Below are 22,442 nucleotides of genomic sequence, written 5' to 3'. Positions count from 1 at the left end.
AAAAATCAGGATTTAGGATTTTATACCTAGAAAAAATATCTTTGAAAACTGATGGAAAAATACTGTTTTTGAACATAAAAAACTGAAAGAATCATTGTCAGTAGACCCGAAATACTAGAAATAACAATAGTAATAATTAGCGATGTATCTAATGGAAAAAGAAACAAGATATGAAACAGAAATTTGTACACAAAGGAATGAAGAGCACAGGAATTGATACATGTGTGGAAAAACAGAAAAGCAGCATTTTTGCCTGGTTTAAACTGGCTATTTATTTAAAATAACTGACTATTTAAATCAAAATCATAAGATTATATTGTAGGATACATAATATAGAGAAGTAAAATGTATGACAACAATAACATAAAGGACAAGAAAGGGAGTGACAAAGGATAAAAAGGGAATTAGAGGTCTACTCTTATAAGGTCTCTATGCTTAATATAAAGTGTATACTATTATTTTAAGATACATTATGAAAAGTTAAGATGTACATCCCTAGACAAAGACAAAAAACATAAAATAGGTATAGTTAATAAGTCAAATGTGAAGATAAAATATAATTATAAAAATTACTCAATCCAAAATAAGACAAGAAAAGAAGAAAAAAGAAGGCAAGAGCAGATAAGGCAAAGCAAGCAGCAAAATGTGGACTTAACACAATCATACTGATAATTACATTAAATGGAAATGTGTTAAATAATTCAATTAAGATCAGAGCAACAACAAGGATTTAAATATACTCTATCTAAAAGAAACATATTAAAATATTTAAAAAGAGATGGAATTAATGATGGTGTGGAAAAATGTAAACCAGACAAATAGCAATCAAAAGAAAGATCGAACCATGGCTATATGATTATCAGAAAAAATTTTCTTCAGAAGAAGAAACATTACCCAGGATAAAGAGGGACATTTCGTATTAATAAAGGCATCAACTTTTCAAAAAGACATAATAATCCTAAGTGAGTATACACCTAGTATTATCTATCCAAAATACATGAATCAAAACCTGAGAGAACTGAAAGAAAAAAATAGACTAATCATAAGTATAAACACCCTCAGTTATTAATAGAATACGTATGCGTAAAAATCATTAGGGATAACTGACTTTTATAGAAGATTTCATCCAATGATACCAGAATATGCATTGTTTGCTAGTACATTAATCGACATGGACACTACTATGAGACATAAAACAAATATGTAAATTCAAAAGAACTGAAACAATACAAAATGTTATATGTATTATAATACAGATATAACAGAAAGATACAATATACTTCTAAATAATCAATGTATCACAAATAAATAATAAAATAAATAAGAAGATTTTAACGATGAAAATTTAAACAACATATCAAAATGTGTGCGATGCAACTAAATTAGTGCCTGGAAGGATATTTATAACATGAAATGCTTATATTAATAAAGAAGAGCAATCTCAAGTCAATGATCTAAGCTTTCATTTTAAGAAACTTGGAACAAAAGAGAAAATTAAACTCAAAGTAAACAAACTGAAGGAATTGTTATTTTTTGTTATCAAATTCATTGATTAAAGCTGCTCATATTATTTTCATATTATTCTTTTAACATATGCAGGATCCCCATGATGTTCCGTCCTTTATTTCTGATTTTGATTATTTCTTTCCTCTCTTCTTATTTTCTTGATCAATCTTCTTAGAGTATTACCAACTTTATTAATAATTTCAAAGAACCATTTTTTTGGCCTCATTGTCTTTTTCTAAAGTATTTTTGTATTCATTGTTTTTCATTGATTATGCAAACTCCTTTAGAAACTATGAGGAAGGAATACTTCCCAATCTATTTCATGAGGCTAGCAATACCCCAATAACAAAACTAGATAATAAAACTACCAAAAAACCCCCAAACTATGAACCAATATTCCTATGAACAGAGAACCAGAGATCATTAACAAAATGCTAGCAAACATAATCTAAAATAATTTAAAGTAGATAATCCCTCATGATCAAGCAGGATTTATCTGAGGATTGTAAAGTTGGGTCAACATTTGAAAATGAATTAATATGATTTACCATATTAACAGCTGAAAAAGAAAAATTATACGATCATCTAAATAGATGTAGAAAATGCATTTGACAATATTGGACATATATTCTTGATAAAAGTACTTAATAGACCCAAGAACATGAGGAACATCCTCAAACTGATAAAGAGCATCTGTAAATAAAATACAGCTAGCAAAATTCTGAATTATAAAAGCCTGAATGCCTTCTACTTCACGTAAGGAATAAGGCAAGGATATTTGCTCCCAGCACTGCAAGTCAACATTTTACTCCAATATGTCAAGAAAATGAAATAAAAGTTACATGGATTGGAAGGGAAGAAGTAAAACTCAATTTGCAGATGGTATGATCGTCTACATAGAAAATCCTAATGAATCTACCAAAAAGTAACTAGAATAAGCTTAGCAAGCTTGCAGTATAGAAAATTAATATATAAAAATAATTGAATTTTTCTATGCTGGCAACAATGGGAAATTGAAATGAAACAAATAATAACATTTTGTAAAAAATATGAAACACAATGATAAATTTAACAGAACACGTACAAGACTTGCACACCAAAAAGTATAAAACATTGCTGAGAAAAAAAAATTATAGAAAATTAAATTAAAAATTATGTCATATTCATACATTGGAAGATGCAATATTCTGAAAATGTTGATTTTTCCCAAATTGACCTGTAGATTCAATGTAATCCCAATCAAATTCTAGGAGGCTTTTAATAAAGAAATTGATAAGCTGCTTTAAAAATTTATATGGAAATGCAAAAGATCTAATGAACCCAAAAGGTATTGGAAATGAAAAGCAATTGCAGTTTACACCACATGATTTTACACTATGCTAGAAAGCTGCAGTGATCAAGACAGTACTGTGTTAGTCCAAGGATAGACATAGATCAACGAAACAGAATAGAGTTCAGAAATGTATGAGGGACATATAAGGTCATTTTATTTTGACCAAAGTAATTCAATGGGGAAGAAGAACAATCTTTTCAAAAATGATGTTGGAAAAATTGGATATCCATTAAAAAATGAAATTTGACCATTACCTCAAACCATACAGAAAAATTAATGAAAATGGAATGTGGACCTAAATGTAAAAGCCAAAACTATAAAACTTCTTGAAGAATACATAGGAGAGGTATCTTTAGATCTTGACTTAAGCAAATATGTATTTCTTAGAAAATAAAAAGGATGCCATGAAAGGAAAAGATAATAAAAACAGTCTTCATAAAAATTAGATGATGATACTAGAGAGGGAATAAAATGCAAGCTGTATAGTGGGAGAAAACAGTTATAGAACATATATATGTTAAAAGACTTGCATCTAGGATATATAAAGAACACTTACAGCACATTACTGAGAAAACTTACAACCCCAAATAGAAAAGATTTGTATAGACACTTCACCCAAGAAGATACATCAATGGTAAATAAATAAAATCATTCCCAGTATCATTGGACATTAAAGCAATGCAAAGATATAAAAAAATACCCAACTGAATGCTTAAAATTTGTCAGAGTCCTAAGTGTTGGGAAGGATGTGGAGTATGCTTGTGACGAGAAATGAAATCATACATCTCTACCTATGCTTTTGACTTATACACTGCTGTTCATAGCAAAATTATTCATAATAGCCCCACACTGGAAACGACCCAAATGCCCATTAAATGGTAAATAAACAAACCAGTCATAGCATATCAGCTAATGTAAAATTATTAAACAATTAAAAATAACAAGCTACCGATAATAATGCAACAGTATGCATGAATCACAAAGGCATTATACTCAGGAAGCCAGACCAAAAATAATCCCCCAAACAAACAAACAAACAAACCCCAAATGACAACATGCAGTATGGCTCAATTTATATGAATTTGTAGAAATAACATAACTACGGTGATAGAAGGAGAAATAGTAGTTTCCTGGTGCTGATTGAGGGGTGAGGGGAAGTTGACTACAAGGGACCAAAAGCCCGGTTACACAACTGTAATCACTGGTCAAAACTCATCGCTTTAAGTGAGTGAATTGTATTTTATTTAATTAATATCTCACAAAACACTGACAAAAATCCTGAACTCATCACCTTTCCTACCTGAACCTGAGTCTCCTATAATCCCTCTAGCAGTAAATAATACCCTCATGTAATTTCCTGAAAAGCGAAACCCAGGACTCGTCCTTAAGACGTCTCTTTCTTAGCCTTCAAATCTATGAGTTTACCAAGCCATTCCAGCAGTAAAACAGCCTACTCCCTCTGTCTTCATGGAGGCTCACTGACTGGGTGCACGCTTCTGTGATCTCTCACCAATATAACTGCAATAGCTACTATGTATGTAATATATATTATGTAATCTGGTCACGCCAGTTTCTATGGTAGTCCCACGGGAAAAATGAGTCTTTCAAGCTAAAGGCTGTTAATATAACTCCACAGAATCCTCTCAACTGCTTCTTGAAAATTGAAACCTACTCATAATTTGGGGCAATTACTGTAGATTTTTGGCAAATTGCTTTAGTTTGTTCCTAATTTCCTTGTACTTTGCAGATATTTCACTGGGTTTCAGTATGAAGTTGCTGCTGTTTCTGGTTTTATTATAATTTTTCCTCTGTTTTTGTAGGTATCATGAATGAAGATACACAAATGTGTACTTACTTCATCATATTTCCCACAAGTAAAATAGAAGATAATGATCAGTATCTCCAGTCAATCTATACTGATAGTTCTATACTGATTTATAATATAATATCGGCTTTTGATTTCTCCAGCTAGAAAGCTTTAACAAAATAAAAAAAAATTCTTAAAGCATGATCAGATAAAATAAAGCAATTAACTCACCTTACAACCAGTGGTGATGCTGTGGCCCCAGGTACTAGGCGCACATTTAGAACATTTCTCTCCAATGGTATTGGGAGGGCAAATGCACTGACCAGTCTTGGGATCACAATTATTTCCCAGATGGGAACAGTCACAAGCTTCACAGGTGCAAGGGAAAAAATTGTAAAATAGTAAAAATTTGATAGAGAGTACTGAATTTATATTGGGATTTGTGTTGTTATATTTTCCATATTATGATTAAGGATCCTTGAAAGTGAAAACTTACCTCGTTCATCTTTTATATCACAGTGAGGTGTTTTTCGCAGAGGAGTTGATCAATAAAATTTCATTGCATTGCTTTTAATAATTTCAAAAGGTAAAATATTTTTAGTTTTTCAACTAAGTTTAAAGAAGGAAGTGGACTCTCAGATTCTATGCTAACTGTATCTAGATACTATAAAGTTCAAAATTTAGTTTCCATAGTTATTCTAAGCTCATAACTAATTTTTCTATGCTGTATAGATTAATATTTCCTTCCTGTTAATGACTCTGTTTTGCACTAAAAACCAATAAGCTCAACAGGCTTCTTAAATTCAGTATAGTTGCCACACATCAGGATATTTCAGTTCTACAAAAATTTAAAACAGCTGAGTTATGTAACAGTGTGTATATGTGTGTGTGTATGTGTGTATACGAAGGTATTTGAATTTTATTTACCACCTGTCTATTCTTTCCAATATATTTTTTCATTTTCTTAGCTATGATATACGAAGAGTAGAAATTCTCAAAGAATGTGAAAATAAGATTTGAAAAAAAAATTTCAGAGGCGTTTCAAAGTCATCTAAGATGAGAAATGGACTCTAATAATATAGCTATTAAGTAGCTGTAGTTGACTCAGTTAGTATGTTTTAGTGCAGCATTTCAAACTGAAGTGAAAGCACGGGGAGAAACACCACCAGATACTCTGATTCAGACAGAAGACTAATGTTCTAAGAAACCTTTGCATTGGTTATATGATCATTAAATCTTTAAATGAAATACATTTAGAATGTTTGATTAAGTTCAACTTTTAAGGGATCACAATTATCATTGTTCACAGCATTCCATACCAGCTGTGAAAAATGTTTAGTATAATATTGGTCCTAAACACCAAATAAAGGTTAGCTGTTGTTTTTGTTATTATTATTGTTGTTGATAATTTTAAGTCAAAGGATTTATTTTGTATGTACCATTTGTTAAGAAGAAAAATAGTTCACATTATGTTCAAATTTATGTGCTAAAAAAAGTCTTGGGACGGTTTGAGTCGTTACTTGCAAATAGAAATTCTCTGAGCGGTTCTTCAATGGAATCATAAAACTGAGTAGGGAAAAGACTTGAATCATTAGCTAGCTTTTCCCTGCCTAAACAGAATGTTTACCATAATTTAGAATACTAATAAACACTGATAATCATAATAGTGATAAACACTTACATGGTGCCTACAGGCCAGGCAGTACTCTATTTTATAGCCATTAACTCAACTAATTCTTACAAAAACCATGAGATAGATATCACTGTTTTCTTGATTTAATAGATGAATTTTGTAGAGAGACAGCAAGACCCAGTCACTCAGTCAAGGTCACATAACTAGTTACCCGTGGAGCCACTAAACTGATCCAAGCTATTTTGTGGAAGTCATACCCTCGACCATAATGCTATCCTGTCTGTTTGGGGCTGTTTTCTATCCTATTTCTCTGGATTTGAATGCTAACTAAGTTTGCATTTCTAATGTTATCACCATTTCATAATTTTGAATAATGTTCTTTTTTAACTTAAAATTTCTGGTAGTGGGTACATTTGAATGCACAGTATCATTTCATTAAATCACATCAACTGAACATGTTAGTAGGAGTTGGATTTAAAGAACAGTAAAGGGTGCGTGGGTGGCTCAGTTGGTTAAGCGACTACCTTCGGCTCGGGTCATGATCCTGGAGTCCCGGGATTGAGTCCTGCATTGGGCTCCCTGCTCAGGGGGGAGTCTGCTTGTCTGCTTCTCCCTCTGACCCACCTCCCTCTCATGCTCTCTGTCTCTCATTCTCTCTCTCACAAATAAATAAAATCTTTAAAAAAAAAAAAAAAAAGAACAGTAAATTTTAGGGGTGACGCGTTGGCTCAGTTGGTTGGGTATCCAACTCTTGGTTTCCACTGAGATCATGGTCTCAGAGTCCTGGGATCAAGCCCTGCCTTGGGCTCCGCGCTCAGCTTGGAGGCTGCTTGAGATTCTTTTCCCCCTCCATTTTCCTTCCCCTCTGCTCCTCCTCCTGTTCATGCTCTCTCTCTCTCAGATGAATGAATGAATGAATGAATAAATAAATAAATAAAATCTTAAAAAAAACCAATATATTTTAAAATGCAGCATTATAGTTTTTAGTATATATAGATATTGACTTAGAGATCACATATAGATTCTTAGAAGATCTACAATTATGACTTTCAGAATAACATAATGGCTTATCTTTATGATACAAAGTGTATATTGAAAGTGATTGAGAATATCTAAAAGGTAACAATTTGAAATTTTACTCCTGCCACTTCTTACATAAATTTGCTACAATAGTCAATAATAATGTTTTAAAATCTTACCACGTATTTATCATGGTACTGAAAGTAGAGGAGTATCATCAGTGTTGAATCAGTGAGTTTAGTAAGCAAAGGTGATACTCAATCTAGTGAATGTTGGAATAAGGGTCAATTCCAAATTAGTGGCAGTGTTCAATCTTCACTTTCATCTGCAGTATGCTAATTCCTATTTTCTTAATTCATGATTTGTGGGAAGAACATGAGAACACTGCTTGTGGGAAATCATGGTTAGAAACCTTCCCGCATTTCCCCAAGAACTAGCAAATACCTAGTGCAAATCTGTTTCTTTCTTGGAACATCATAGTTTTCAAGGCACATGAAAGTAGATGACAACATATTTTTTTGTACCTGAAAATGGTATTCACTTCTCTGATCCTTGTACCAATTTTGCAATAGGAAAAGGGAACGTTGAACTGTATTAACTTGAGAGTGAAGTTTACACTAAGAGAACACTGGCAAAAGAAAAACTGAACATTTGACTTTCAGGCTACAGTAGCCTTTGAGTGAGGGACTGGCGGTCACACAGGAAGGGACACAGCAGAATTGGGACCTGCTGATGGATTTTTCATTGACTACTCGCAAGCAGTTATTTATGGGGTGATGTTTCAAACTGTGATATATTTCGTTTGTTAGTTTATTTAAAATAAATATACATTACTTATTAGTTTAAATATTTTGGATCATGTATTTGTTGTCAAGGTGCCTATGCTTTCAACCCTGGGAATGCAGAAGAAGGAACTGTTACAGTTGCCAAAATGCCAGAACCAGAGAATGAATGTGTAGGGCTTAGTCTTATTTACAGACCTGTGCAGCCTCCTTCTTGGAAGTTGAAATAGCCATGGGCACAGCGGTCACATTTCTTTCCTGTCACTCCAGGCTGGCACCAACACTGACCACTCTCTTCACAGTCGAATGATTTAGACCCAAAGGAATTGCAATTGCAGGGAACACACCCCCTTCCTGATTGTAGGCCAAAGGTTTCAGGCTGGCATAGGAAAGGAAAGAGAAAAATTAAATTTAAATCAATTAGTTCGTTATGAAACAAGATGTACAATATCAAGAGATGAGACAGGAAAGAGGAATCTATGGGTTGTCGAGGTTCTTCACTGATGTTATGACAATGAGGTTACAGTTTAATCTAATGGATCCTTTTCTACAAAATCCAAAAAGAAGAGTACGAGATTACTTTAAAATTTTATCAAAGTTAACAGCAGAATTAGGGTACTATCCTTTATGTCGGCTATATTTTCACCAGTTTTTCCCTATACTTTCCAAGATTTTAACAGCAATGTGGAACTAAGCTATGGGGTGTTACTTATATTTTAATTGAAAAATTTACTTGCTTCATTCCTAATAATCCGAATTGATTAATTTTAGACCTTATGAACTCCTCTACTTGTTAAAAATGTTTCTGATATTACTGACCAGAAGCCTACAGTTAAAATAAATGTTTTTCTTCTAATATTTGATCTAATTTTTGTCATCTCTCCATAAATCTAATTATCATTCTAGAGATTACTTTATAAATATAACTTACAGATTTATGTCTATGCTGACAAAATAATTGGTTTACAAACATCTAGTTTCTTGGGTTTCATTTTAACAACTGAAATTGATTTGAGAGAACACACATCAAAGCACCAGATTAGGTAGATGAAAGGAAACCTTTATTCTCTGATGAGTTATTCCTAGGCATATCTCTTATCTATGCATAACAAATAACTTTCTATGATCGGTTTTCATTACTAGCTTTGGCTTGAAATACATGTTATCTGACCTAGAGTGACTATGTTAGAAAGTGTGGATGGATTAAAAATTACCTCTACTAGAAAAGTGAAAAATGCACATCCTATTTAAAGTACAACAGGGTTGTATTTTAAAATATGAAGTGTGTCACATCATTATGATATTTTAATCTGAAAAATTAGTCTTTTAGTTCTTTGTAAAAAATAATTCCTATTTTGGATTATTAGACTTAATAGTTACTTCCTGGTAAGAATAAATCTTGCTATTTAATGGGAGCCACCCAAAGAGAAACAAATAAGGCTCATTACATATTTTTGCCATTATTGTTAACAGTATGAAAAACAGTTCTAGAAAACAAAATCACACTGAAAATTACTCTCTTAAAATTACTATAGCTAAGAACAGTTTTGGTTTTTAAATATAAAATGGGTTGATTGAGTTTAACAATCATTTAATCTTTGTATTTACTGCTGGCTTTATTTTTATTTCCAGTTCAAATTCAGATGTCATCATATGATTAAAGAAGAAAGTGTGTTTGTGGAATCACTATATTGCACACCTGAAACTAATATAGCACCATATATTAACTCTACTGGTACTGAAACAGAATTTAAAAAATAAAGAAAGAAGAAAGTATCAGTTCTACCAAATGACTTAACACACAATTTTGAAATTAAATTTCATTATATAAGGAATGATTAAGACATATAAGATTTTTATTCATAAAAAGCAACTAGCTGTAAAATTCTGGATACCTGACCTAGAGAAATAATGAGAAATTGGGAAAATGGTTAAAGTATGAGCATGCCCATTACAGTATTATTTATGAGAGTAACTTCCCAATGTTAGAGAGAAAGTTGAATAAATTAAATTATGATACATTCATGCTATGAAATAATACGCCATCATTAAAGTCCTGTTTTGAGGCAGTTTTAATGATAGGAATATGCTTAGGACATAGCATTATGCAAAATTTCAAAAAGCAGAATACAAAATTATATACACACTATTATTCCAATTATATACCTATAATGACACACACACCACTCAGGCACACACAAACAGAAACATACATAGAAAAAAGACTAGAACATACTACATTAAAATGGTTTTTAAAAATCCGATTCATAAATATATTTGTATTTCTTATGCAAAGTATTTTGCATTTATTTCCTAAATTTTCTTGACTTAGAAATCTGAATTGTAGAGAAAATACTTTTTCATCTTTATTTCCTAAATTTTTCTTCGCTTGGCATATCTATATATCTTTAATGGATATATCTATATAGTGTTAAATGAACTTCCAAATCATAGTTATTATGAAAATTCCAAAGTTCATTATGTAAAACATATGTAAGAAGAAATATCTTTACCATACTTTTCAAATACTTAAATAATGTAATTTTAAAGAGTTAAATTACACCAAAACAAATAGAAACAAATTTCAGCAACAAAATTTTAATAAATTTGATGTACAAAAATTTAATTCAGAAATTAGGGAAAATCTCTGTAGTAAACAAATTCAAAAGTAGACATTCCTAGTCAGTAATCGAGATTAACGAGGTAAAATGAACATGGGAGACAGTCCCTATCCAGTGTCAGTGAGATGTTTGATGATCTCCCAGAAATTATTTTCACTTGGGGTAATAACGACAATGAGCACTTACATATGGTGCTTGCTGGGTGTCAAGTACTGTTCTAAAGCCCTTTGCAAACATGGATTCATTTAAACCTCCAGACAATCCTGGGAGATAGTTATTACCATCACCTCTTTACAGAGTGAGGAAACTGAGGCACAGAAAGTGCAAGTTATTTGCCTAAGGTCACCAGTTAGCCAACCGCAGAGTCAGGATTCCACGTCAGCCAGCCTGGCTTCAGAGTCTGTGCTCTTTACTCTCACACATACTGTCTCAGAACAAAAATGGTCTCAGGACAAAACACCACCCGGTACAGAGTCCTATAGGACATGTAGGAAAAGGGTGTGAATAAGGGTTGAATTTTGCTAAATTTCTATTTTGGAGACATTTTGATCAATTCCTGTCCCTTTCTTTTACTTTAAATGTATGCATTTGTTTTGTTTTTTTTTAATTTGTTTTTGAAAAACAATCTTTTTAAAAGATTTCTTCCTCTAATAGCAACAATAATAACAACAGCAATAATACCTAACATTTACTAAGAACTCTCCAGATGCATGCCTTATGCACTGTTCCCACGACAATCCGGAAACAGCCATAGAGGTGCCTAGACAGATCTCCCTACAAAAGAATCTGCAGTGGGACTGTGACGGGTTGACATCCTCCGGTTTTTACTCTTGTGGATTCCCTGGAGGAGCTCGCACCAGGTCAATGACTGATAACAATAAAGTATTAGACCCTTCCTGCCCAATCCAGGATGACTCTAACAGGCAAATGGTGCTTGGGCACTCCCCCTTGGCCTGGCACACATTTGACGTTTTGGCAGAAGGCAAAGAATGAGGCTTTTCTACCCAACCTTTCCTTCCCTTTTTCCTTTCATTTCAGTCTGGCCTGCACTGCAGCAGAAGGCTCCCTGTGTATTATACTCTCTCCTCCTTCATCTTTCATAGGCATTTCCCTATCTGTAGTGGGTCCCACTACAGATGAAGCAGATGAATTACAGAAAGATTAAAGGAACTGTCTTACGGCTAGCAAGTGGCGAGACTGGGATTTGACCTGAGGCATTCTGATATCAGAACTAGTTTTCTTAAAATGCCAATAAAGAGCCTAAAAATAATGCATGTTTTTTTTTTTCTTTTCTACTCCTTTGCTTTTTACTTTACTCTCACCTTCTTCTATCTGTTACCTGCCCCTCCCCTCCCCCACCCTGGAGGCTGTGATTCTATCTTGGCAAATCTAATCTCCTGTCATTCTGCAACAGGGTCCTGGACCTAGTCTTCCTCCTTCCTCCTTCTTTCCCTCCCCTGCCTCCCTTTCTCTCTTCCTTCCGGTATTTGCTTTCTTTTGCCTTGTAAGATGGGGGGCTAAACTTTTGTAGTACAAAACATGCTTCCTTACTTTGTGTACGGGGTACATTTGTGGGATGTGAAAATGTGTGACTTGTGGTAACTATGGGCAAACTTACAACGTGCAAAAGTCCCAAAGCCATCAATTATGATAAATGTTAGCAGAATGTCAGACCAATGGGCTACATTTTCTTGGGCAAGGCACTTTCTCTGCTAGATCTCCCTTCATTTGTTCATCCGTAGAAGTGAATTTGCTCCAAATGATGCCTGAAATTCCTTCCACTTCTAAGACCATAGGGTTCTACAAATAACCTTTCATTTCTCCAGATCCACGGTTAGTTGAAACTTTTAGGAACCTATGAACTTGAATATACTTTTAAAACTACACAGATAGGGCTACTTTCAAAAGGCAAGGCTTGAAGCGGGAATTGCCTAGTGTTGACATTCGCAGCCGGCACCCTGGGCAACCCTTACGGGAACAAGGCCATCGGGGAAGGTCGGTGGCAGCACACGCAACACGACATGCGGAGGCCTGAGCCATGCAGCGCCTCTGGGATTACCGGAGCTGGGGCCCGATAGGCTCCCCGAGGGCAGCCGCCGGAGCTGCTGACAGCCCCCCTCGGAGGAGGCCCTGGCCCCCGCTGCGCTCTCTGTGACTTCTCCTCCTGCCGCTGCACCTGCCTGCTGAGACGGCACTGTCGCCCTGCGAAGCCAGATTTACACGCACATCTTCCTGTCACATCACACCACGGTGTCACAGAGCCAAGGGGACTGCAGTCACACAGCACACAGCTTTGCTTCTCTGGATCCCACCACATACCGGGCTTTAAAAGCCAACAGAAAAACAAAACAAAGGAACAAAAGAGCATATGCCATTATTCACAAGATCGACGCAGATGAGACTTTCAAACTTACTACAGAGGGGCCAGTTTGCCCTCTGAGAAATGCTTGTTCTGTTTAATAGTCTTTATCACCAAACATACATATTTAGAAGAAAGAGGTAGTGCGGATCCGTCACTCTCGCGGAGGGAAAGAAGGTGTTTGCCATCCCGAAGGCAGGGCAATATGCTCAGGAACAGAGAGCAACGTATTTTGATATTTTTGTTTCCCTTTTAGAAAAGTGATGTAACTAAAAATATGTGGATTAGCTTCTCTACTGAAAACTTTAGTTGAGTGCTCCCTGGAACTCACTTGTAAATGATAGAACTAGAAAAAAGTGTTTGCTAAAAACAAAGGATGTGATGCATTTCATTCTGCCAACATAAGACCAAAGAGTATTTTACTCACTATAGACTGGGATTAAATTGATATGCTATTTGTTTTAAAAATGTCCGAATTACAGTAAATATGACACAAATTCACTGCCAAGGAAAAATAGGTTGAAGGTCAAAAGCTAGTGTATAGCAAATTTTTTTCTATTTTGGAAAAAATATTTCAATGATCACAGTGATGGCACATATAGAATTGGATAATCCTGGACTCCTCTTTCAATATATTTAATACGTACGTCGTTGAAAGCTAATGAGCATTTTCGAGGAGGAAGTGATTCTTCATCAGCTCCTACTCCTTACCTTACACTCATCACACCGCCGTCCCTGCACGTTAGGTTTGCACTCGCACTGTCCCGTCCTGGCATGGCAACTCTCAGAGAAGGAGCTGTTGACATTACAGCGACAAGCTGCAAAAAGAAGAGTGATCTGTGGTTGGGAAAACACTTGCTGTAGTATTAATAGGCTTGTTAAATAATAATATCCCCCATATGGTAACATTGGAACTAAGTTTTAGAACAGAATGTTTTCTGATTTGCTAGGTGTTCTGTTAGGCATTATAGCATTCAATTCTTATAATGACTCTACAATCTGTAGAGATGATTCATGTAAAGCTGTATCACAGTGCCTGGCACATAATATGTTGTTAAAACATTATTGTAATCATTATTATTCCAATTTTGAGAATGAATTATAAATGTTATATATTATCTAATATATAAATATTGTGTGTGTATATATTTATATACACACATACATGAACACACACACATACACATACTCACCTTTAAGATTAGAAAAGTATGTAAGGCAGAAGAACTAAGTAGACATTTTTCCGAAGAGGACATTAAAATGGCCAACAGGCACATGAAAAGATGTTCAACATCACTAACCACCAAAGAAATGCAAATCAAAACCACAATGATATATCACCTGATACCTATTAGAATGGCTAGTATCAAGAAGACACAAAACAACAGATGCTGGCAAGGATGTGGTGAAAAAGGTACTCTTATACAATGTTGGTGGGAATGTAAATTGGTCCAACCAATTGGGAAAACAGGGTGGAGTTTCCTTAAAAAATCAAAAATAGAACTACCATACAATCCAGCAATTCTACTACTGGGTGTATACTTAAAGGAAACGAAAACAGCATTTCAAAGAGATATATACACTCTTATGTTTACTGCAGCATTATTTACAGTAGTCAAGATCTGGAAATAACTTAATGTCCATCAAAGACGAAAGGATAAAAAAAATAGCTGTGGCGTATATACACCATGGAGTATTATTCAGCCATGACAAAGGAGAATATCCTGCCCTTTGCAACAACATGGATGGAACTTGACCACATTATGCTAAGTGAAATAAGTCAGACAAAGAAAGCCAACTAGTGCATGATATCACCTCTCTGTGGAAACTGAAAAAATCAAACTCATAAAAGATATAGTAAAATGATGATTTACCAGGCGATGGATGGTGGGGCATAACATTGCTGTTGTTTAAGAGCGCACACTTGCAAGTAGTAAATAATGAGTAGTAAATAAGCTACAGTGCTCTAATACAGAGTATAAAGAATATGGGGACAATATTGTAGTATATTGTGTAATAGAATAAATATACTACATTGGCAATCATATTGCAATATATAAGTATATCAAAGTAACACGTTGTACACCTTAGATTTACACAATGTTAAATGTCAAATATATCCATTTAAAAAGTATATAAGGTGAATGGATAAAGAAGAGGTGGTATATAAATAAAATGAGTGGAAAGATCTCCTTAACTTTATGGAGGGAGTTATTGGAAGATAGAAGAAGAGGTCACACAGCCCTAAAACAAGCAAGCCACAGATACAACGACTATGAGTGCTACTGCCAAAGGAGCTACCACGTGGGGACAGCCCAGGCCCAAGCAGTGCGCTGCAGACTGTCCATGTGCTAGATCCTTTAATCCCCACAGAAAATCATGACCTTTTATGTAAATGAGGAAACTGAATCTCAGTGAGGTCAACTCTCTGTCCAAGGTCACATAGCTAGAAACTGTAGATCCCAGATGATGCCTTTGAATGGGAGAATTTCTTAAGCTCCCTGTGATTATACACAGGTAAACTTACAATGTTTAAAGGCACTTCTTTCTGAGACTGTTGGAAATTTTACTTTAAAAAAATACCAATTTATAGGTGATATTAATAAATGCTTTGTTATTGAAATGGGGTGTCCTACCTGGTCTTTGGTGTTTATAGCAGAGACAATAAGACATTACACTGGTTTCTATAATTTTGCAGCTCCTAGGTGCTAACTGAATGACTGGAAGAATCCCTTCTTACATAATGAAGTTGGCAGAAGTGAACTGTGGGTATCATAACCTGCCCTACCTAAACATTATGGCAGTGGGTGAAGTTGAGGATGGCATGTAAAATACTCAGGTGCTGACATGGATTCATATTCCACTGGACTCTGTACAATAAGATTTCCCTTGCATATTATGTTACTGCTAATATAAAGCATTAGCAAATTCTATGCAATGCTGAATAATGCAGCTAAGGAGGTGGAGGTGACAGGAGAAATGTACTGATTAACATGGATAAGCCCTACAATAGCTAATTTTGTGAAAGGAAACACAGAAATATCATTCTGTGAACAGTCCTAAGGTGAAAGTCAATCATTTAACAGTTACAAATGCCAGTGTGTAGAAATATGGGCAGAATTTTACACCCATTATGAAATGCAAGAATGTGAAGTTCACATATGAAAGCCTAACAGATGAACAGCTACAAACAGGCACCAAAGAAATAATACAGACAGATAAATTCATTAAGAAAATGATTACCACTGAGATAAACAATAAGGATAAATGGGGCTTACCTAATTTCTAAATTCTTCTCTCCTATCGTGGGCATAAGTTTATTTTAACATCTTCATTCCACACGTAAACAAAAACAAAAATGTGTGCATCATTTGAAAAACAACAACCCTTTGACAATGCGGCAATTTTCAAAGGATTGACTCTATTAGTCCAAAGAAATATTTTAGGACATGCAGACTCTGTGTATAGGCTGTGCATCTATGATACATGTATCCATATAATTTCCTACCCTCCAATCCCCACTCAAGAACTCATCAGCTGCTTTGAGGTGCGAGGCATCAATTCTGTCAAGGGCGTCAATAGTTCAGGACTTACGCTGACAGTTCTTTGCATCAACTGCGTCTCCAAAATATCCATCAGCACAGAGCTCACAGAAGCGGCCTGTTGTACCTGGCTTACATATCAGACAGGAGCCAGACAAGCTGTCACAGCTGCCAGGGATGGAGAAGTCAAGGTTGTCACTGCATTGGCATGGCTGACATGATCCTCCAGGTACAGAAGGTTGTCCAAAATAGCCTTCTGCACACCTACGGGGAAAAATTTCATCAGTGAGTATTTGGGAGGAACTCATGAAACCCATCGGGGGCAATGCTTATATATTTTTCACACTACCCTCTCCCAGGATGATAGGTTTTTCCTTTTAAGTGCTCCTTTTCTCGAATGCAAGGTGATTAAACATGTTTTTCTATAACTGCAGTGTAGATACAAGATGAAATCCTGCCAGCCCCACTAGTAATTAGATTTCAGCCAGGAAAAAAAAAAAAAAATCTTGTCACTGGCACCGAAGACGAGACCAAAGCATAATAAGAAATCTGCTGCTGGCACTCTAGAGGAATCCAGGTCCATGTTGGAAAGCCTTTGTAGTGCAACACATCATATGTATCTACTCCAATTGGTTGTTTTCTGTACAAATATATAAGGTTCACGTTTTTTGTTGTTGTAACAAAAGCTTGTTATGAGGAAACAGACTTGCAAGGAAATTTAGCAGCGAGAATTCAGAATTTATTAAATAGAAAATTGTGACTCAAAATTTGATTCTCGTTATTATTCAGGTGGGGGCTCTGGGTATCGCTGCGTTAATAATAGGTTTGTATATATTTGCATTTCCATACAGAGACAGATTTTCACTGAAGAGCTTTTACCAAGAAGCAGGTATGCCTACATCTTGGGGTAACACCCTGTAAGGTGATGCTTAATTGTGCCACAACTCGCATTAGCAAACTCTAAGTCTCTCTCTCTCTCTTTTTTTTAAGGACTAAGTACTCTTTTACATACTATTGGAAAAACAAGTTTGTTTATTTATGAGGCATAGCAGAGAAGATTTTTTAAATTATAGTATCAAATTTCCCTTTATCCATATGTTGTTTCAAAATGCTCCTTAATGTCACAGATGCACAGATATACGGTTTTAGGAGGCATCTATTCATATTCTGCTCTGTCTTCTCTTTCAGTTACATTTGTTCATGCTTCATATTAAACCACACTTGCCAGAAGAGAAACAAAACAGTGCATCTCTAGTCTTACAGTCAGGCTGGCTCTGTCATCTGTACCATCTTAGCAAAATAAAAAGTCCTTTGCAGCAAAGATCAAAACTGAAGGGGGACAAAAACAATATGGGAGAATATAATTTCAATAGTACACACTTTTATGCTCCTCTAGTCACAGACACATAAGTAACTGTGTAGAGAAATGCTCTCTACCATTCAAAATAGAAATGATTTAAATCCATTACATCATGTGAGGGTATTTAATAACATCACAATTATGGGCCAAAGTCATTAATGACTCAGAGTTTTCTAGAACACTTGTAAGTGCCATAATAATCTTTTTTTTTTTAAAGAGAATTAACCTTTGTCCATAATTTTTAAATGAGATTACTAGTTTTAATTATATTCACAAAATATTGTACAAATCATGAAACTCATAGTATAAATACTGCTTGGAAGAATATGTCACCCACAAATATAATTGCTTATTAATTATCCACTGTAAAATATGAACTAACATTTTAGTGCATAAAATTTCCCCACAATTCAGAAGTGGTATTCCATAAAGATAATAGGAAGACACTTTTGAATTTGAACCCAATTCTCCTTGCCTTACTTGATATGCAGAGCTTATGATCATATCCACATATACTTGCATCTCATTTTGTTTACCATTAAGAGTGCGACTCCACTCCACTAGAATAACGATATACAATGATCATTATCGCAGCCAACAAAAGCCCATTATTTTCAGCTCACTTTCCTCAAAATGACTTACTGCCCTCAGGAGAGATGGTATTATATAACAAGATCTGGGAATTTTTCTTAACATAGATACCAATTAATAAGCCTAAAATTCTCCTACAATAAAAAGGAACCTTCTGTTCATGAGAAAATAATTACAATTAAGTAGACTAACCAAAGAAGCATGTTTTATTTTTTGTTGGAGAACACTTAAGAAAGCATATTGAATATACATGAGAGATAATTCATATGCCGCTCCATTAAAAGTGTGCATTCAGGTTCTATTACTGGTGTGTGTATATATGTGTGTGTTTCCATACATAGAATAGTAGTTTTAGAGACATAAAAATGTGTAAGTAGAAATTTAAAAGTAATTCTAGGGTCAGCAAATATAATACTGCTAATCATAGAACTTTTGTTAATAATAATAGTGTTTTATAGTCTGATCGAGTTGGAGTCACTTAATTAAAATTAGTGTGAATGACAGCCTTTTAGACCTTGCCAGCCTCTCAGTTTTTCACTCTATAAAAACTAATTGTAATTTGAAATCTCAGGGTCTCTCATTTTCATACGTAAGGCAAAATGAGGACATTTCTTAGCAGAGTTTATTGGATTCCTTGCTACATACAGATGTCCTGACAATACAAAGTCGCTGTTCCTTTCCACTTTTGCTAACTTTTTTCATACCAAATTACAGTATTTTAGAAAGAGACCTTTTAATGTAGATGAGATTCTAGATGCCACATGCTGTTATGTAATATGGTTCTTTCTATCGACGACTTAGGAACAATATTAGAGAGAGAGAGAGAGATGAGAGAGGGAGAGGGAGGATAGCAAAAGTGAAGAGAAAGGGCAATGAGAAGTGCAGAGCAATATCGGCAAGATTTCTCTCACTCTGCTGCTTCATTTTTTCAATAACTTTTGGCTAAAATATGTGTCCTACAGTCCTATTCAGTATCTATAGACTAAACACAGTGCTTCAATCTCTATGAGTATACTAGAAAAGCTCTTGTTCTTTTCCTCTCCTGCCCTTCCTCAAATACCTACTGAACACTTCATCATACTAATATAAATAAGGCACAATCTTTATGCTGCAGTCTAGGGAGAAGAAAAAGAAATTAAAAATGTAGCAGGGAGCTACTACAGATATGCCAATGTTCTCATAGAAGCACAAAAAGGGGCAACCAATTCAGATTAGGATTCATCAAGGACACTGTCAGGATGATAGAGTTGAATTGGAAAAGTTCAGCAGGGTGAGTCTCACGTGGAGGAGTGGAAGGGCTGCAGGCTTCTAGTCAGAGGGAACAGTATTGGCGAAGGCACAGAGGAGGGTGGCTGGCGTGTAAATGGGAGTGGCTATGCAATAGGGATGTATTCTTACTACTTCCCATGTGACTGAATCAGTTAAAGACTGAGTGAGTTTGCCTGCTTATGTGGTTCCTTTCTGCAAATTAGAGGAAGAAAAGGGTCCTCTTTGAGCATATGCAGAAAAACGAAGAGATAGTGGACATATTGAGCACCTGGGATTCAAGCTCCTAATCTCCCCCTCGGCTGAGTACTTTTGTGCAGTATACAAACTTCCCAAGCACATAGGAGCAGACTTTGAAACCTTACTTGTAGTCACAATTTTGCTAATGGTACTACTGAGTTAAGTATGACTGTCTTGCTTTTTCTATTTCTGTGACTATACACTCCACATCTGAGACTCAAGGGCACAAGGAGACTCAGGCATGAGTAGAAATTCTCACCAGCATAGTGGTAATATGGTAATTAGACTCATTCAAAGTCAGGAATTTATGAAGCAGAGAATATCTAAATAGGATTTTGGAATTGAAATTTAAAAAGCAAAAAGAAACTTTTCTGACCTAGAATATGTATCATATGGATAAAATTGTAGGTAAAATTCCAAATTTTAAGCAATTAGGTTCCAATACCTTCTGCATTCTCAGTGGCCATTGTGAAATTAGTCTTGACTTTGACCTCTCTCTCCTCACTTGGGGAGGAGTTGTTAAAAATTTGCCAGCTAGGGAGGGGACAGGGCTTCGGGGGTCCCTGTACCTCATCAAGTTTCATGTGGATCCAACTGGGTCAACTTGCCACAGTCTTTTTTTCTTAAGATTTATTTATTTATTCTGGGGGGAGGGGCAGAGGGAAAGAGAATCTCAAACAGACTCCCTGCTGAGTGCAGAGCCTGCCCATGTGGGGCTTGATCCCACGACCCTGAGATCATGACCTGAGCTGAGACCAAGAGTCAGACGCTCAACTGACTGAGCCACCCATGTGCCCCACCAGTGTTTTTAAGTGTCTCTCCATTAAGTATGATATATTGCTGGAGCTACAATCTTATTCTGAAAGTAGCTTAGTGACAAGTAGAGCAAGTCTCACCAGCATTTAGCTCACTGTTTCTCCATGTTCTTTTAAATTTCTCTCGATGCTCCAACACTCACCCTTTCACCCTTCAAGATACTTTGTTTTTCTATTTTTTCTCCTCCTTGACGATGACAGATGCCCAGAATCTTAGAAAAGTGCCATGATGAATACTTCATTCTCTCTGTTTTTCTTTTGTTTAAAATATTCCCCAGAGGAAAGCAGTAATATCTGAAAATATGGGCGCTTTGGCCCCAAGCAAAAGTTTCTGAAAAGTGTAACTAGTGTTCTACATGTTATAGAATATCAGACAGTATTTTAAATGAATTAAAAAAAAAAGCAGAATCAGACCTATAAGACCTATGAGTACAGAGAACACACTAACGGTTGCCACGGGGGGTGGGGGACTGAGGGTAGTGCAAAATGATGAAGGGGAGAGGGAGGTACAGGCTTCCAGTTATGGAATGAATAAATCATGGGGATGAAAGGCACAGCATAAGGAATATAGTCAATGGTACTGTGATAGCGTTGTATGGTAACAGATGGGAGCTACACTTGTGGTGAGCACAGGATAACCTATAGAGTTGTTGAATCATTATATTGTACACCTGAAACTAATGTAACATTGTGGGTCAACTAAAAAAAAGTTAGTTAATATTTTGTTATATCTCGTTTTGCCATTCTCTTGTTTATGATTGTTTTCATTCCCTCAGTTCTAGCAGCAAGACCATCTTGTGGTACATGACTGAGTGAAAGGATCTGACAAGGACGAAAGCAGAAACACAGGAATCTTCTGGACTTTGGGCTCTAAAAGTCACCATTTCTATGAATGTGGCCCCTCTTACTGCAATTCATCCCCAAACAGAAAATGGGATGAAGTTAGAAAGGCAGATGGAGAGTTGGCGGGTCCCAGCGTGGAGTGAAGGCAGCAGAATGAGTCCTGCACCCCCACTGGTGGTATGAAGTAGTGCGGCGTTATTCGGCCTGAAGGGAAAGGCAGTTGGGAGGACGGGAACAAGGAAGAGGTTGGCAGAAACACCCTTGGATGTTTGTCCCACCATCTGTCCATTGCCTCCCACAATACAGAGCCACACACTCACACACAGTCACACACACTCACAGTCACATACACACTCACAGACCCATACACAGCCACACACATACTCACTCACTCAAGTATTCAGGTTTCCGCGTACTAAGTAAGCTTGTTAGAACTTTAATTCAAGCCTGGGAGATGGGGAGGAGAGAAAAAAAACAGATTTTTTAAATAGAAATATAATTGATATATAACATTGAGTAAATTTAAAGTGTACCTGACTGAAATTATGTTTCCAAGCTCTCACAGTTCCCACATATAGAGATTTGGTCTCAAAATAGAAATTAAATTGAGATAAAGAATATAAAGTTATAATTCCTGTCCACCTGAGCTGTAGTCTGAGATGCATTCTTGATATATAGATAGATAGATAGATAGATAGATAGATAGATAGATAGATAGATAGAT

At 35.6% G+C, this 22,442-nt stretch overlaps 1 protein-coding gene across 1 annotated transcript in view; it reads right to left on the bottom strand.

The window, feature by feature from the left end:
- The window catches only part of LAMA2 (laminin subunit alpha 2), a 617,443-nt gene that overhangs the window by 212,588 nt on the left and 382,413 nt on the right, over positions 1-22,442 (bottom strand). The window contains exons 19-22 of the mRNA XM_034990595.1: positions 16,656-16,867; positions 13,773-13,879; positions 8,280-8,460; positions 4,878-5,014 (exon numbers count right to left, since the gene is read on the bottom strand). Coding sequence (XP_034846486.1) covers positions 4,878-5,014; positions 8,280-8,460; positions 13,773-13,879; positions 16,656-16,867 — 637 coding nt within the window. The remainder of the gene's footprint in view (positions 1-4,877; positions 5,015-8,279; positions 8,461-13,772; positions 13,880-16,655; positions 16,868-22,442) is intronic.

This window comes from Mirounga leonina, unplaced genomic scaffold, assembly GCF_011800145.1.
Source record: "Mirounga leonina isolate KUSES-001 unplaced genomic scaffold, KU_Mleo_1.0 Mir_53, whole genome shotgun sequence".
Lineage (NCBI taxonomy): Eukaryota > Metazoa > Chordata > Mammalia > Carnivora > Phocidae > Mirounga > Mirounga leonina.
The sequence above is the reverse complement of the archived record's forward strand: the minus strand, read 5'-3'. Positions and strand labels throughout refer to the sequence as shown.